This window comes from Haliaeetus albicilla, chromosome 5 (assembly GCF_947461875.1).
Source record: "Haliaeetus albicilla chromosome 5, bHalAlb1.1, whole genome shotgun sequence".
NCBI classification, from domain to species: domain Eukaryota; kingdom Metazoa; phylum Chordata; class Aves; order Accipitriformes; family Accipitridae; genus Haliaeetus; species Haliaeetus albicilla.
In genome coordinates, this window is record NC_091487.1 from 19,133,443 (window position 1) to 19,149,230 (window position 15,788).

The 15,788-nt window shown below is 36.0% G+C and overlaps 1 protein-coding gene across 6 annotated transcripts in view; it reads left to right on the top strand.

Moving 5' to 3' along the window:
• The window catches only part of TTC7B (tetratricopeptide repeat domain 7B), a 142,592-nt gene that overhangs the window by 39,626 nt on the left and 87,178 nt on the right, over window positions 1-15,788 (top strand). For all 6 annotated transcript variants that reach the window (XM_069783646.1, XM_069783648.1, XM_069783647.1 and 3 more), the window contains 2 exons: window positions 8,967-9,045; window positions 11,238-11,410. In XM_069783646.1, coding sequence (XP_069639747.1) covers window positions 8,967-9,045; window positions 11,238-11,410 — 252 coding nt within the window. The remainder of the gene's footprint in view (window positions 1-8,966; window positions 9,046-11,237; window positions 11,411-15,788) is intronic.

Sequence of the window (15,788 nt, forward strand, 5' to 3'; positions counted from 1 at the left end):
GGTAGGACTACTGTTTTGTACCAAAAATATTTCTTATTCTTACAAATACATAAACAGAAGATAAAGGGAAATCGTGCAGTGTCTGTAAAGAGTTCGAGATTTTAATGTACTGATGGTAGGGTGACAAAAGGCTATCCAAGTTTTCAAACTGTTCAGGGACTTCAGCATGGAAATGATCACTAAGCTTCTGAAATCTCATTCTTAAAGTAATGAAGTACTGCTGCAATAACACATGATCTGAGAGTTACTTTTTAGTTCTGTTTTCATCATTTAATTGCAGGAGGAATGGAATGTTCTGAAAGTTAATATTTTTCATTTACCAGAGCTAAAAATAAAACTTCTGTTTTCATGGCTGCACAAAAGATAAATAAAATATACTTATTGAAAGAATCCCAGTGGCAATCATGGTTAGGAATAAGCTAAAAATTCCACATTTTGAAGAATTTTGATTGAAGGCCAGGAATGGAAGTGGTCCATTTAATCTGACATGTTGTGTGTAAAAGCAATCAGTAATAGATATAGCAGATCAAGATTAATTAAGAAAAAAAGAAAATGGCACAAAAAAGTCGTGCAGTGGATTATTAAGGAACATCCAGCCCAGAGGAGTATTTTTCCTAGACTGTATCAGTTGGTCTGGTGTGTGCTTTGAAAGGTTGATTGTATTCCATGTACCCTTTAATCCTTCACAGTGAAGCTGGTGGTGTTCTTGTTAGCTCCTACATAAGCATATAATTTTTTCTGCAGTCTTTAGTACAATGGTCACTTGCAGTTTACAAGCTAATTACACATTATATATTTAACTTTAAACTTCTTCCAATTTCATTGGCCAATGCTACTTTTTTTTTTTTTTTTTGTGGTATGAGAGGAAACAAGGTGTTAGGAAAAATGGCTCTGTGCCAATCATTATTTTACATATTCCTGCCATTATATCCTTTAGTTTCCTTTCTTCATTTAGAGCCAATCCCAATTCTCTCAAGATTTCCTAATATGGTCATTGTCCCAGGCTGCTAGTTATGTTGCTGCTTTTATGGGTCACTTTTTTTTAATTAGTTTTTAACTTGGGTTTACTAGAACTTAACAAAACTTTAAATGTATAAAATGTATACTTTTCTAACAGGGACAAATTTATAGCATGCTTTTTAATACACTTATTTTAAGGATGCTTTGCTTGGTTTTTAAATTTGTCACCTCTCCTGATGTTAGGTTAATAGAAAGATCTTGAATCTAATTTCTATGAAGCTTCGCAAGATACTTCAAGTTTGAACTTTATCTAAAATTGTAAAAACTATATGAACATTTTCAAGGAGAGGAAATGTTGATATCTTTAATATAGGCAATTTAGAAATGGAAATCTTTATTCAAAATAAACTTTTTTTGCAATTGAACCTGTAGATGTTAAAAGGGCTTCAATCCTGTGGAGGAGGCAGGGAATCACCATAGTTTAACTGCTTGTGAGTGATGGGGGAGAAGGAGAAGAGTAAAAGTGTGCCTGTCTATTTTTACAGGCAGACTAAATCTGTTATTCATATAGTAATGCAGTGGAATCTCTTATTTGTGTATGTTCATGAAGTAAGGTTGACACTCAGAAGAGTTGAATCTGAAATTAAAGTTCCTATCACCAAACTATAACCTGGCTTGCGTCAGTTCAAATGTTATCCCGTTACCAGCATAGTGGCTATAGTAATTTGTGCATTAGAGCATGCTTAAAGATCTGAGTAGATGTTTATGGATTTTTTGCTGTTTTTTTTAGTCTTCAGTTCCACTCCAATAAGTATGAATAAACATCTCTCAAAATCTGCTGGAGAACTGAATTTGTCTGAAGTCCTTTTGCTATGGAGTGGGTTTTTGTTGTTGTTGCATATCTAGGGGTCGGTTGGCTAATCACTGCTTTTAATTACACTTCTTCCACTAGAAGTGGAAGCGTCATTTTTGTGCATGTTAGAAAAGAAAATAAGATAACTTTTATACTAGCTGGAAGAGTATAATTTTAGCAGTAATGTAGGGAGTATTGCTGCCTACCCAGAAAGCTGGTTGATCCATTTGAAATTTTCCCTATGTTCACTAACTGTGCAGAGTTTTTCTTTTAAGCCAAGAAATCAAGTTTTTCTAGAGGATTAAGTGATTTATCTTTCAGGTATGCATTATCTTGACTGAAAAACTAGAAAGTGTTTGAAACCTAACTTTAGCCTGACTACTAAGTGCTGGCATTTTGAAAATAAATGGAAAAGCAATTATCTTTAAAAAAAAAAAAAAAAAAAAAAAGGTGGCAATAGCCTGAGTGGAAGAATCTTATTTTAGTGCTCCATTAACAAACAAATCTGAAATTAATGTTTTCTTCCAAAGTGTACAGAATTTAGTGAAGAATCAAAGTACATACCCTTTTTTCACTTGGGAGCAGAGGAACGTTTCAGCTGGGAAATGAGTAACAAAAGTTGAGGAAGGTGTTCTAAAACTTAAAGTAGGGTTTATGTGCTTTTTAAAAAACATTCTGAAATATGTAACTTTAAATGTCTTTCAGGCTGATTATGCAACTTCTATTTAGTTTAGTAGTTGCTTTGTAATTTCAGATTGGAGGAGTTCAAAGTCCTGATGTTCCAAGAAAAGCTACGAGCACAGGAGCTTTGACATGAGTGCTTTAACATAGCTATTTTCCAGTAAAATGCCTCTGAAAGGGGTAGGAGAGCGGTTTATGTACCAGTAATTCTTCTACTTAGTATTTGCTTTTTATTAATGTTATGAGATAAACAAGACAAACTTAGGTTGTAAATGGTTTTTATTTTTGAGGTAATAGTTTTCAGAAATACACTGGAAGTGTATGCTCTTAAAGCAAAAGAGCTTTCTGGTTAAAGTCTAAAATCAGGTGGCTGTCATGTGAAAACCAGACTTAGCTAGCTTTCAGAGGTCTTTTTTTGTGGCTTCTATATTTCACACCCTCTCCAAGGATATTGCTCTGTCAGAGCCCAGGATCTAGACTGCAATTTGGTCTAATCTCCATCGTGGTTCACATGCTGAATCAAAGCCTGAGGAACCTGGACAAGATCTGTATGCCTTACGATGGGATTACCTGTGCTGGAAGCAAGACCCTCCCAGTCTTCTCCATGAAGTTGTATCTCAGAGACTGGCTTTTTCTCGATAGAAATTTAACCCCCCAAAAATAAAAAAAAAAACCTCAACCAGTTTTTCTGCATGTAATTGATTTTTATTGGCTTACAAAATGTTTGACAAACACAACAAAAAACCCAACTCCTTAGAGTTAGTCATGTATAGGACTTGTCTATGTAGAAGTTGTTTCTTTTATCTATTTTTCTTTTTCCACCATAACATAAATAGGGATAGCATAGGAATATAGCTCTCATGTTGGTAAGTGAGGGAGACTGGTTGGAAGCTAATCCATAAGTGCTTCTGTTGCACATATATACAGTGCTCACAGCTGGAGATTTTACAGTGATGAAATCTGTAAGATAAGGATCTATGTAAATGCTTGACATAAATGCACATCAAGACACTGTATGACTAGCTGTATGCTGTATTAGAATACAGTGCTAGCTACCCATCACTCTGAATCTGTTGACTTCTTGTTGCATACCCTACATCAGCCTCAAAACAAATTGGTCATTAAGTAAAGAATAGAAAGTACAATGAAATTCAAAAACATTGAAATCCTACAAAGTATCGCATTCTTTATGTGTGAGATACCACTGCTGTATTGGAAAGTAAACAAAGTTACTTCTGTTGCAGTTTTCAAAACAACTGTGTCCTGGAGATAACTGCTTTCATGTTAGGAAACTAAGGCAGAATATATTCAAGATAGAGACAAAATTCACTGTTTTGTGATTGCTAACAAAAATGAGTGTTCAAAGGATACTTTAATATCTGTCATATCAGATGCTTTCCTCATCCTTACTTACGATACTGTTCTTACTGTTAGTTTCCATTGAAAAAAACAGAATACCTTTGAATGCAAGGGGAAATTATTATTCCCTCAGATATTCAGATAAAATCATCTGCGAAGAATGCTTTCTCTTTCATTCCTTGTTTTGTGTTTGTTGCTCAGAATTGTGTCTTAACTTCAAGAGTTTAAAATAAGATTCCATTGTTACAGATAGAAAATCTGGCAGTTTTACATGGAGGACTAAGGTGGATATAAACATGAAGGAATCACTTTTATTCAAAATAATCTCAAATAACTTTTGTAATAATTAGTAATACAAAGCACACTGAAAGAATAATGTTGTTAGTATCTGAGTTGATGTTGAATTTTTATAATTTTAATAATTTGCAGTTGTAACTCTGACTCTCGCTTACTTTTTCTGAGAAGATACTTGAGAGTTCTTTAGCCCATGTACTACAAGTCTTGCTGACTGTGGCTTTTGCTTGTGTTTGCAAGCATCAAATTCAAGGATTTGGTTTTGTGTTGTGTTGTGATGGGCAGCAAACAAAATGGTATTGGATCCTTAAATTGGGGAGGGACTATTTAGTGTACTTCCTGTGCTCCCCCCAGAATGCTTGCTTTACTGCTGTATTTAATGCTCTTGTTTTTATTTCCTTCTCTGGTTTTGATATTGTTCTGAAGAACACTGCTTCACATGCCAGGTATCACAAGGCATGGCTGTGCCAGAAGGTTTTTTTTCTTCTTTTTGTCCCTTCCCTTGCAGCTTGTACGATAGGGATTCGTAGGATCACACAGGTTGAAAGGGACTCTTGAGGGGTCATCTGGGCCAAACCCCTGCTCAAAACAAGGCCAGTGTAGAGCAGCTTGTTCAGGGCCTTGGCCAGTTGTTGTGCGTGTCACCAAAGATAGAGGTTCAAATTCTGATAAACCTTGGGGTTTAGGTGTTTTGTGGACAATATTCATGAGATATATCACCTGAATGTGAGCTGCAGTAACCTACATCTAATTAAGTCTTCTGAGTTCTTATCTGTTAATACTGATTTTTCTCTAAAGGACAGTTAGTTGTTGTACCTGGATGATAGTTATTTTCACCATGAGAAAGATTTTATAGTGTTTGGGTTTTTTTATCATAACACCTTTCAAATATATACTGCTTCTCATTGAGCAGTTTCTTTCATTCTTTTGTACTTCCCCCCCCCCCCCCCCGTGTGTTTTAAAACACAAAGATAAGAAGTGTTTGTCTGGGGTGTGAGGTTTATCTGGACTACTAATGCCAAAGCACTATGGTGCCTGATGCCAAACCTGCTTTTTAAAACCAAGAGACTTCTTGGTGGTGATGGTGACAATTATATTTGTGCCAGAAGTTTGTTACTGCTGGCCTGAATGCTTGTACTCGGGTCTTCTGGTTCTGCATTGGAAGTTTGTCCTTACTGCCCCTTAATTTTCTTCCTGCACTTTCCTTGTATCATATTTACAGTTATCGATACCTCTCTCTGTTTAGGAGTGAGCATCTTTGCGTAGAAGCAGTTAAAATATTTTCATTATTCTAAACAGAAATGCTGCCTGAAGTTTTCAAAGGAGCATAAAAGTTGACCTTGCATCAGAATAATTAATTAGGTTCTAACATAAATTGTTGGGGTTTAGGGTGCAAATATGTAGACACAAAGATGCAAATTAGCCCTAAGGGCATCAATCCGTATAGACTTTTAATAGTAGATGGTACCATCAAGTCCTGGTTCTCAGTCTTTAAATGGTATAGTGCTACTTAAAGAGTCAAAGTAGGTTGGTTGTTTTTTTTTTCTTGAGGATTTAAAGCAGCAAACATTTTAATTAGTCTTTAAAAACCAGAAAGATGCAATTCAAAAGGCTTGACTCGAGCACAATCTGATGGGAGGCAGTCATGTAAACACACATGTACGTTAACTAGCAGTGTCTGTCTGTGGGCTGTCTTTGTCTTGTCTGAAGTTACTGAAAATATGTCAGCTCTGAGTGCATGTTAGCGTACCTTAAAATTCCTTGTCTCAAGAACGGAAGGGATCTCAAAGTCGTTTACAGACACTGTGGGATGTTGTTTTCTAAGTTAACCTGCCCTTTTGCTCTGGCATTCAATAAGCATGGGCGGAACTGCTAACATGAAGGCACATCACAGTGAAAAGCAGGTAAAAGTTCTGTGCTTCCTAGGCTAGGCAGGAAAAGTATGTGCCAGAATAGCCATCACCCTCTTCTCCCCATTATTACAAACTGTTAACAAATACAGGAAATGTACTTTGCTAAAAGCAGTGCAGTGTGGAGATCTACCATATTGTTCATGGTATATTTTGCTTCATTACTTGTCTCTCAAAGCATTTAACTCAATTTTTGGGTGATTTAGATTGTAGTTTTGAAGTGTACTTTTTTTTTTAGTATTCTTTGTGTAGAAGACGCTTGACAAATCAGTGGTGTGTTTGTGTTCACTTGTGCAGTGGATCAGTGTTAAATGCTTTATGAAGCAAAAACTAATTCTGCATTTTAAGTTGGATTTTTTTTCTTGTAGAATCTTACTGCTTTTTCCATGATACAGTAGAACTTCAGTCACAAGTTTCAGTCCATTGCAGATGCTTACAAAAATGTAATAGGTAACTAATAACAACCTGTCATGAAGTTCTTAAGGACTTTTAAAAGTTGCATACTTTTTCATACAGTATTTTTTTTTCTTCTTGTAACACATCAAAAGACATAAACTTCATATGGGGAAAAAAATGCTAATTCCTAAAATTTCATAAAGATTTAAATTAGTGTGATTTGAAGTTCTGCTATGTAGTATATGCTTCATCTGTACTGGGAAATTAGTGTTTCAAGTTGACAAGTTCTTGGTCTTGCTCTTTTTTGACAATTTTGAAGGGAACGTTTCAGTTTTTTTGGCAAGTCTGGTTTTTAAAATCTTGTTATGGGGACACATCTGTGACTTTGCAATACAGTCCTTGAGAGAAAGCTCCATTCATGGGAGGTATGCACTTAGAGCGGAGGACTTAAAGCTGGGATTCCAGTGGTCTGGTTTTGGCTCTCAAAAATATTTGGCATGTGGTATTACTGAGTAGTATGTATTTTGGCTTTTGAAAGGTGCTGAACATATCCAGCTTCCATTGAGTTCAGAGATTTTGTTAAAATTTGGCCTACTGACTTTCTGTACTTACTTCATTAGTATATGAAGTTATTCATTACCTATTAAGAGGTCTGCCAGTTTGAAATACATAAATAAATATAATCTTTCATGCAGTTGTTTCCATGTTAGATGTATACAAAGATCAGTTTTCTTTAATGTGTAGTAACTGGTCACTCTATGGTCAAGCTCTGCTGTAATGTGGACTTTTTACCAACAATCATTATTTCTTGTGTGACTGGTGATTATTTCTTTTCAACCAACTGGTGGCTTACTTTGACATCACTTTCAACCTGTTCATACAGGTTTTGTTATTTGGAAATGCTAGTTCTTTTTAAATGAGCATGCTAGTTCTTTTTAAATGAGCTTTATATAAAAGTATTTTTTAGAAGGTGAACTTGTGCTAGTGAAAGATGTCTGTCTGTGCTGGAGACTAAAGTTTCTGAAATACACTGATAATCCTTTATTATATAAAAAAGAACAGAGATGACCTCTGTCATGTAATCTGAAGAGAGAAATAAATGAGTAGGTCTCTAGGTAAAGTGATAAGAATTCTACAGTTCTATGGCAAGATCTCTTGCATCAAACACTCTGGTTTCAGGAATTCTTCAACCAAATTTAAAAAAGCATCTGTGTAAAAGTGCTGGCTTTTTTTTAATTTGTACAAAGTTACAATTCAGAAGATCAGTATTTTAAATATATTTGTAAATAAAGACATCAGAGTAAGGAAGGCAATTTCAACATCAGTTTTATAGTGCAGTGCAATAGTGCTTTTACTTAGAAAAGCTTACACAATATGTAATATTTCTTTTCTCTTTTGAGCCCATGTTAGGTAAATGTTACGCAACTTGCAGATAAAATCACATCTTAAGATAATGCAACTATATGAGAGCAACAATGATTTAATAGAAAACACACTTTTGAGCAAATCATTTTGTTTTGCACCTGCACTTCAATTAGTGAAATTACTGTCCTATGTTGTGTTGAGGTTGCAGAATTCAATTGTTCAGCTCAGCAAAAAGCCAACCCAGTCCTTCACCAGTTCAAAGACAAACTGTATTAATATAAAATAAAACATTCTCAGCTGCTTTTAAGTGCTATAAAAAAACCCAGATAGCTGAGATAACTGATATAGAGATGAGGAAAAGATAAAGCTCTAAGACCATTCAAAATAATCTATTGTTTGAGAGGAAAGTTCAGATCTGCTAAAATTGTTTGTATGAATGATGCCTCCTCTCTGAGGGTCTTGAATCTCTTTGCAAAAGCTGTTTAGGCAGCAGAAGTGGAAGAAGCACAGATGAAGAAGCGACACCAAAAGCTAGCTGGAATTGAGAACAGAACACTGATCTCCCAGTCCTCTTCTGGACACACAGTGGGCCTTGCTGTGTTTGTGCTCTTTCCTCTCTGAAAAGGAGTTTAAAATTTTATAATACTTTCACTGAGGATTACAAGATTTACTCCTTCTTTTATTTCCCTATTTTAAGGTGTCAAGAGGCAGCTAAAATGGAATGGTAGTGTTTTTTCTTTTTTTTCAAAGTTTATACTTTGAAGCCTAATGTAATTGAAAATGAAAACCATTGCAGTAGTGAGACCAACTTCAGTTTTGTTTTTTCCCTCTTTGGGATGGTCACTTCTTACACTTTTCCTTGCTTTCTCTTGAACTATCTACTGATCATGAAAATGTTTCTTTTTTCAATAAATTGGCAGGGAATGTTGTTATAGTAATCAGTGGTCAGGTTCCCAGATGAGTGTAGATTTATCTCTCTCTCTCTCTATATATAGGTAGATAGATATATCTATCTCACAGAAAAGCGATGATGATATGCAGGAAGAAAAAAAAATTATAGCATGGATTTTAACAACTTTATTGAGTAATGTATTAAGGCGTTACTACATCCAAGTTGGAATACTGTCAAATTCTATGTTTATATACAGGAACTTGACGAGAGGAGTTGGTAGATTTAGAGAGTTACTAAGAGCTGTTGAAACAAGAACTACGCAAAATCTGCGAATGGTAAGTTATATTAAACCACATTCCTATTGCAGCATCTGAATTTTAGTAGGCAGGTAAAGCGTAAATATATTGGCTGAGTTAGAGACAAATAATCAGATACACAGCATATTGATCAGGATCTGTTATCTACCACTTTATAAGGTTACATTTCCTAGCTTAAGTGAATGATTAAAATAAAAAGGAATGTTTGATACCCAGTCTCTCCCCTATTTCTCTTTCCTGTTTGTGGTTATGATTAAAACCTGATTGGTCTCTGACTGACCATACTTTCAACCTTAATCATAATTGCCCTCTTTTATGACTTACCGTAGTTACACAAGGGTGTCTTTTCATGTTTTTTGTAAGGTAATGGGAGTGAGGATAGAGTGCAGAATCTTTCAATGTGTTCTATTAAGTTGGAAGTTATCAAGTTATTTCTTTATTTTTGTAATAAAACCTCTTAAAGGAAAACAATAAAAGCAAAACCGTGAAAATTTGTTATTTATATTATCAAAAAATAAACCTTTACCAAAAGAGCGATGTATCTTTTTTGCATCTTCTATACAGTAAAAGGCCAAGGCTTACATCTTTTGCTCTAATGTAATGATTTTCAAAATGTCCTAGATTAGTTTCCAAATATTAGGCCTTTAAAACTCCAGAGTAGTAATAGGGACGGTAACTGGTTTTCTTAATTCATTTAATGACTGATTCCTAGTAAGGATATTAAAATTATTAAAAACCAGACTTTCAAAGGAGAGGGATAGTATTGCAAACTTTAATAGAATAGGAGATGAAGGGCTTCTTGGGGTGTAGGAATTAAGGTGAAAGATGCAGATCATACGGTGCTGTCCGTGGCTTAAACATTACACATCTGTTGCTGGGAAATGTTGCTGGGAAATACTGCCAATTCTGATGCAAGTGTAGATCTTGCCTTCTTTCCTGCCCTGGAACTAATCTCTGAGTTTTCATCATCATGCTATGTAGTCATGCAGCTTGTATACTTATGTATTAAACATTAAAGAGGAGATTAACCTGATAGTTATGGATTATGGGATGACTTCAAAGCTTTAAATTAATATTATTTACTTAAATAATATAATATTTATGTAAGTATTTCTACACTTAAATATATTGTGCCAAAAATAGCTGGTCAAAATAAACTTTTTCATGCTGATCTACAACCTCATTATGCTCTTGCTGAGCCTTACTAACAGTAGCAAACACCAGCACCTTCAAGTACAAGTTGTCAGAAGCCCCAGTCAGTTGGGGCTTGGACTGTAACTGTCTGTGGTGGGTTGACCTTGGCTGGCTGTCAGATATCCACCCAGCTGCACTCTCGCTCCCCTTCCTTAACATGATGGGGAGAAAATAAGGTAGAAAAGCCTGTGGGTTGAGGGTAAAGACAGGGCGTTTGCTTACCAGTTACTGTCACGGGCAAAACAAACTCAACTTGGGGGAAATTAATTTATTGTCAATTAAAAGAGAGTAGGATGGTGAGAAACAAAGAGAAAAACTAGAACACCTTCACCCCACCCCCTTTCCTCAGGTTCAACTTCAGTCCTTCATTCTTGAGTCTTTGACCTCCTCTCCCTACCCTCGCACTCGCTGAGTGATGCATGGGGGGTGGAGGGTTGTAGTGAGTCCATAACAGTTCCTCTCTGCTGCTCCTTACTCCTCATGCTTTTGCCTCGCTCCAGTGTGGGATCCCTCCCATGGGCTGCAGTTCTTTGAGGGAGTATCAACGTGCTCCGCCATGGTCCTCTCAGCAGGCTGCAGTGTGGACATCTGCCCCGCTGTGGTCCTCTGCACGGACCATAGAGAAGTATCTGCTCCACTGTGGTCTCTCCCACAGAAACATTTGCTCCAGGCCTGGAGAGGCAGTAGAGGTTACTGAGCACAAAATATCTGAATGTGCTCCTGGATGTGCTCCACTCTTAGGAGCAACAGTTGGTGTTGTTGATACTTCAGAAATATCTGGATTTAACTGATAAAATTGAAAAATTGTTCATTATTGCCATTTCTTTTCTTTGTGTTTAGAGAATTGAACTGGGTACTTGTACCTTTCAAACAGCAGTATGCTTGGTTTTTTGGATGTTTTAAAATAACAGAAAATATAGTCTACGTGATTAGTCTTCATTAAAAATAATCCAAGCATTTTTGAAGATTTTGTGCTCAGCATTTCTAAGGAAAATATTTGTCTTTCACTTTTACAGACGATAGCAAGACAACTGGCTGAAATTTTGTTACGAGGCATGTGTGAACAGAGTTATTGGAATCCACTGGAAGATCCTCCTCACCAATCACCCCTAGATGATCCACTTCGAAAAGGTTCAAATACTAAGAATTACGCGCTCAGTAGAAGACCGCGGGTATACACTGGAGAAAAGTATGGCTGAGTTTATAACTCTCTTCTTTCTATAATTGCAATTGTTACCCGGTGCACTGGGTAATTTAGTTTATATTTTTGAAAATGTAGAAGGAATTGGGCAATGTGAATGAGAGTGTTTCCCATGCTGTGTGTGTGTATATATATATATATATATATATATTCCCTGAAGAGAACTAGGGAAGCAACATGATTCTCCCAGCAGAAGTTTGCACTGTATGCATGAGACCTTTTGTTCTCAATTCTCAATATTTTTTTCTTTTACTCTATACTGGGATATGTGGTAGAGTCAATATCTCTTCTTATACCTGGGATACAAAAGAAAACACAAACTGGGTGGCAAGTCTGAGATTGCACATTTTAAAAGTTGTGGGCTGTTTCTAGACCTCTGTTCTGCTTTATCATAGAAAGGAAAGAGTTAGCAATATGGAGATTCAAATTCATCCCTGAAACATCGTAAGAAACCAAAACATATCTAGCAATTTATCTAGCAGTTTCAAAGGTAGTTTATTTCCCAAGGCAGCTACGTTTTAATCTTCTTTGGTTAGTTTTGGCATATACAATGGTTAATTCTAGAGTAGCTTTGGCGTGTGTCGCTTCCTTCTTGAAAATGTGTGGCTTTTTTCAGAACCGATCACAATTAGTATTAGTATTAATATTTATTAGTATTAAATGTGGGTAGCTATTTCCTTGAATTTGAACTTTTTTCTTAAAAGTTAATAGCTTGTTGTTTATTTGTATCTGATGAAATGAAACATGGTTTCTAAGATAAAGTTGTTTTCCTTAGACACACTCTGACAGTGCCTAAAATATATGACAAAATTTTGCACTTTATTACAGTCCTTGTGGGTTGCTTGCTGCCTGAAAGTAACATGCTTGTGTCAAAGCATATTGTTGAAATCTTAACCACTTGGCTGCATCTTTTTAAATTTATTTTTTATGCTAGTGACACTAAGTTTGATCTGGTGAAACTTTGTTGCATGCTTGTTTTACATAATCTGCAACCTTTGCACTGCTCTACTTGTATTCTAAATGCAAGTCCTTGAGGGATCTTGTATTTTGTATACATATATATATTTAATATAGTCAACAACTATTGCTTGCTTGTTTTGATACATGCTGGAAAGCACTGTGAGCCAGAGAACTGAGAAATAGATTGTTACAGTGGAGATAATGATCTAGCTGAGACTGTGATTTGCTGTAGTAAAGTAGTAGTTTGCTGTAAGTAGTAGTTTGCTGTAGTGCTAAATAATGCAGATGAAGAAGATTGAAATTGCATTTAAACTTAAGAAAAAAATTTTACGGAAGAGGTTTTAGAGTCTGGAGAATATCACTGGAGTTATTCAAAATCCAACTGGACGTAGTCCAGGGCAGCCTGCTAGTTGACCCTGCTTTGAGTGGAGGGGCTGTACTTAGACGATCCTCAGACACCCCCTCCAACCTCAACTATTCTGTGATTCTGTGAAATCGTTGTGATCTGGGAATCTCTTTTGAGGAGACTGTTGTCTGTTCCATATGAAATTGTTGACACTTTTTTCCCAAATAATTTCTTTTTTCTTTTTAATATTGTTGTCTAGCTGGATTAAAACCAAGGCGTTGTGAGTTTTTTAATTTCACTGTTGTCTGATTATGTCTAGGGTGTGAAGTCATTAAAAAGCAGTCTTTTGAGCTTTAGGAAAAGATGCAGGCATAGACTTGAACATTCAATTTGCCAAAACAACTACTGTGTTTCTCTGCAAGTACACTATTAACAAACTGTACATGCAGGCAACCTTTTTGGTAAAAAGGAAATACCAGGTTTGCGGATATACATTGATCCCTGCACTTCAAAAGTATGCATTTATTGCCCAAACACAAGAAAGTCTCTGTTACGCAGTCACCCATTTTCTCAGTCAAACTATTTGGTTTCACACAGCAAATCCTAAAGAACAGTCTTTTCCTCTCTTACAGTATATATGCCTTGTTGGTTAATATGAAAGCTTTTTTCCATAATGTGACCTTGTTATGTGCAAAAGAATCTGCTTCTGTGGTAGATTGCTTATAGAAGTAGTCCTACCTTAAGTTCTGAAGAGATGTTTTGGTTTAGTGTTCACAGTATCTTTATATTGTAATGTAAAATACTGTCATACTTCAGGCATTTGAGTTGTTTAGCTGCATTTGTTGCAGATTTCCATTCATGAATACTTTACACAGCAGCGAGCCCATGTAATTGTGGTGTCATTATTACTAGCAAGTAGAATGGCCTTATCTTCAAAGATTTCTAGCAATTCTCCTTCCTTGATCCAGAATACTTATAGCAGGTTTCTCAGGCTCAGTCTTTCAAACTTATGTTCTTCATTCTCAACTCATGCTTTTGTAGAAACATGCCTCCTGGCAAAAGTGGGGCTTTGTTCAGTGTAATTTTCTTGTTCTTGGGACATGCAAGTTATGAGTTCCACGATTTCAACAGAGCATGTAATTAAGTCCTTTTCTTTTGGCACGTCAGAGTCATTAATACCAGATCAGATAAAACATGTCTAGCCAAGTATCTCATCTCCAGCAGTGATTGAAAGTAGGTACCTAAGACAATGAATAGCAAGACAGATACGTAGGAAAATTCTTCCTAGGTATTCATCTGACCACCAACTCTGAGTCTGATACGTACTATTTTTTTTTAAATATCTTGCCTGATATATTAAGTAACTGCATTGTGTTCTTCTGAGGATGGTGAAAGTGATTTGGTTAATACCATTTATGATTTTGTAGATCTCTGTGTTACTGCCTCCTCAGTTTTCGGTATCCTCAGTTGAAGAACTGTTTAACTTCTTGGTTGGCCTTTGGTTAGTAGCCATTTCATGCTTCCAGTTGCCTGTTTTGCTCTGCCCTGTTGCCTTGGAATTACTTTACTCATATGCCTGCAACTGTCAGAAGACACAGAAAGTGTCTGAGTTCAGTCAACTAAACTGAGCTTTTTGCATACACACGTCAAAGAATTTTCCCAGTAATTTCTGCATGAAGAGGATCTTCACTGTTTGAGACAAACATCAACTTATTTACCAAAATATATTCAAAGCTGTAGGAGAAAATAATGTTTGCTTTCATTTTGATAAGTGACTTTTTAGTAGTCCTCTTTGGAGCAACTTCACTTTGTTCTCCGAGAAAGTAATTTCTCTAGCAACTATTTCCAGTCGTTATTCTGCTTTCTGTAAACCATTGCCAGTCGGTCAGGTTAAATCTACTTCCAGGTTGCTAAATTCTGCATTGAAGACTGGATAGGTAAATGGGGAGCTCCCTGATGCTTTCTTTTCACTCCTCATTCCCTTCTCGGGGTGGTTCTTATTCATGAGTAACTGTGTTTTGAAATTTCTTTGTTATGTAAAAATAAAAGTGTCTTCTGAGATTAAGAACACTCTTCAAAATCTGGTAAGCAACTTGCATTGATTAAAAAATAAAAATCCAACAACAAAACAACTTCCCTGGGGTCTTAGCTGCTGTGTACTACCACAATACGTTCGCAATGTTGCTTTCCAAACTGCCTGGAGTTCAGATGTGTTTTAGTTTCCATTTCCTTTCAGGCTTTTAATTACTGCTCAAATTTCTAGTGCATTTAAAAAAACCCAAAAGATGTTTTAATATCAGACAAGTTTGGTTTCCTGTCTGCAATTTATTGTAGTTTAAGCACCCTTGGGACAATAGGAATTGCTTATTAACAACAAGAAATTATTTTCTACACTTAAACAGTTAATTGTGGAACTATTGGTCTGAATTAACAGGAAATAGTACTTGTGGTAATTCAGAAACAGTTGTTTAGAGAAAGAAATCTGAAGAGTTAAAACATAGTCACTGGTTGGGGTTTTTTTTTGTGTGTGTGTGTGAGAGAGAGAGAGAGAATGAATGAATGAATTCCTACCAGTCATGTACCCAATGCAGATTACTGTTGTCTGTCCACCAGCATAGAAAAGTATTCAGAAAGCATCCAGTGTTCAGAGAAAGCAGGAAAGATTGCCAACTAGTCCTATGCAAACCTTCAGTATTAAGTCATAAGGAAGTTTACTTCATTAAAACCAAAATATTTTAACTGCTTGGAAGTAACAGCGGTTATGGCAAGCAGGCAGAGATTGCCATGGCTCTGTTAAAAATACTCCCAGCTATTGATTGCATCAGGAAAACAATTCTCAAGCGTATCTGATGAAAGACTAATAGAATTATTTATCCACATATTGCCTAAAATACAAAAGTTATCTTGTTCTTGTGAGAGAGTTTCTTGTTGCCAACCTTTGAATCAGTGATGGTGATGTAGATTCAGCTCAGATCGATTAGGTGCCAGAGGCTAGTAAAACTATGGGTACAGTTTTTATGGTTGTCAAATTATGTGCAATTTTGGGATATTTGAATGTGT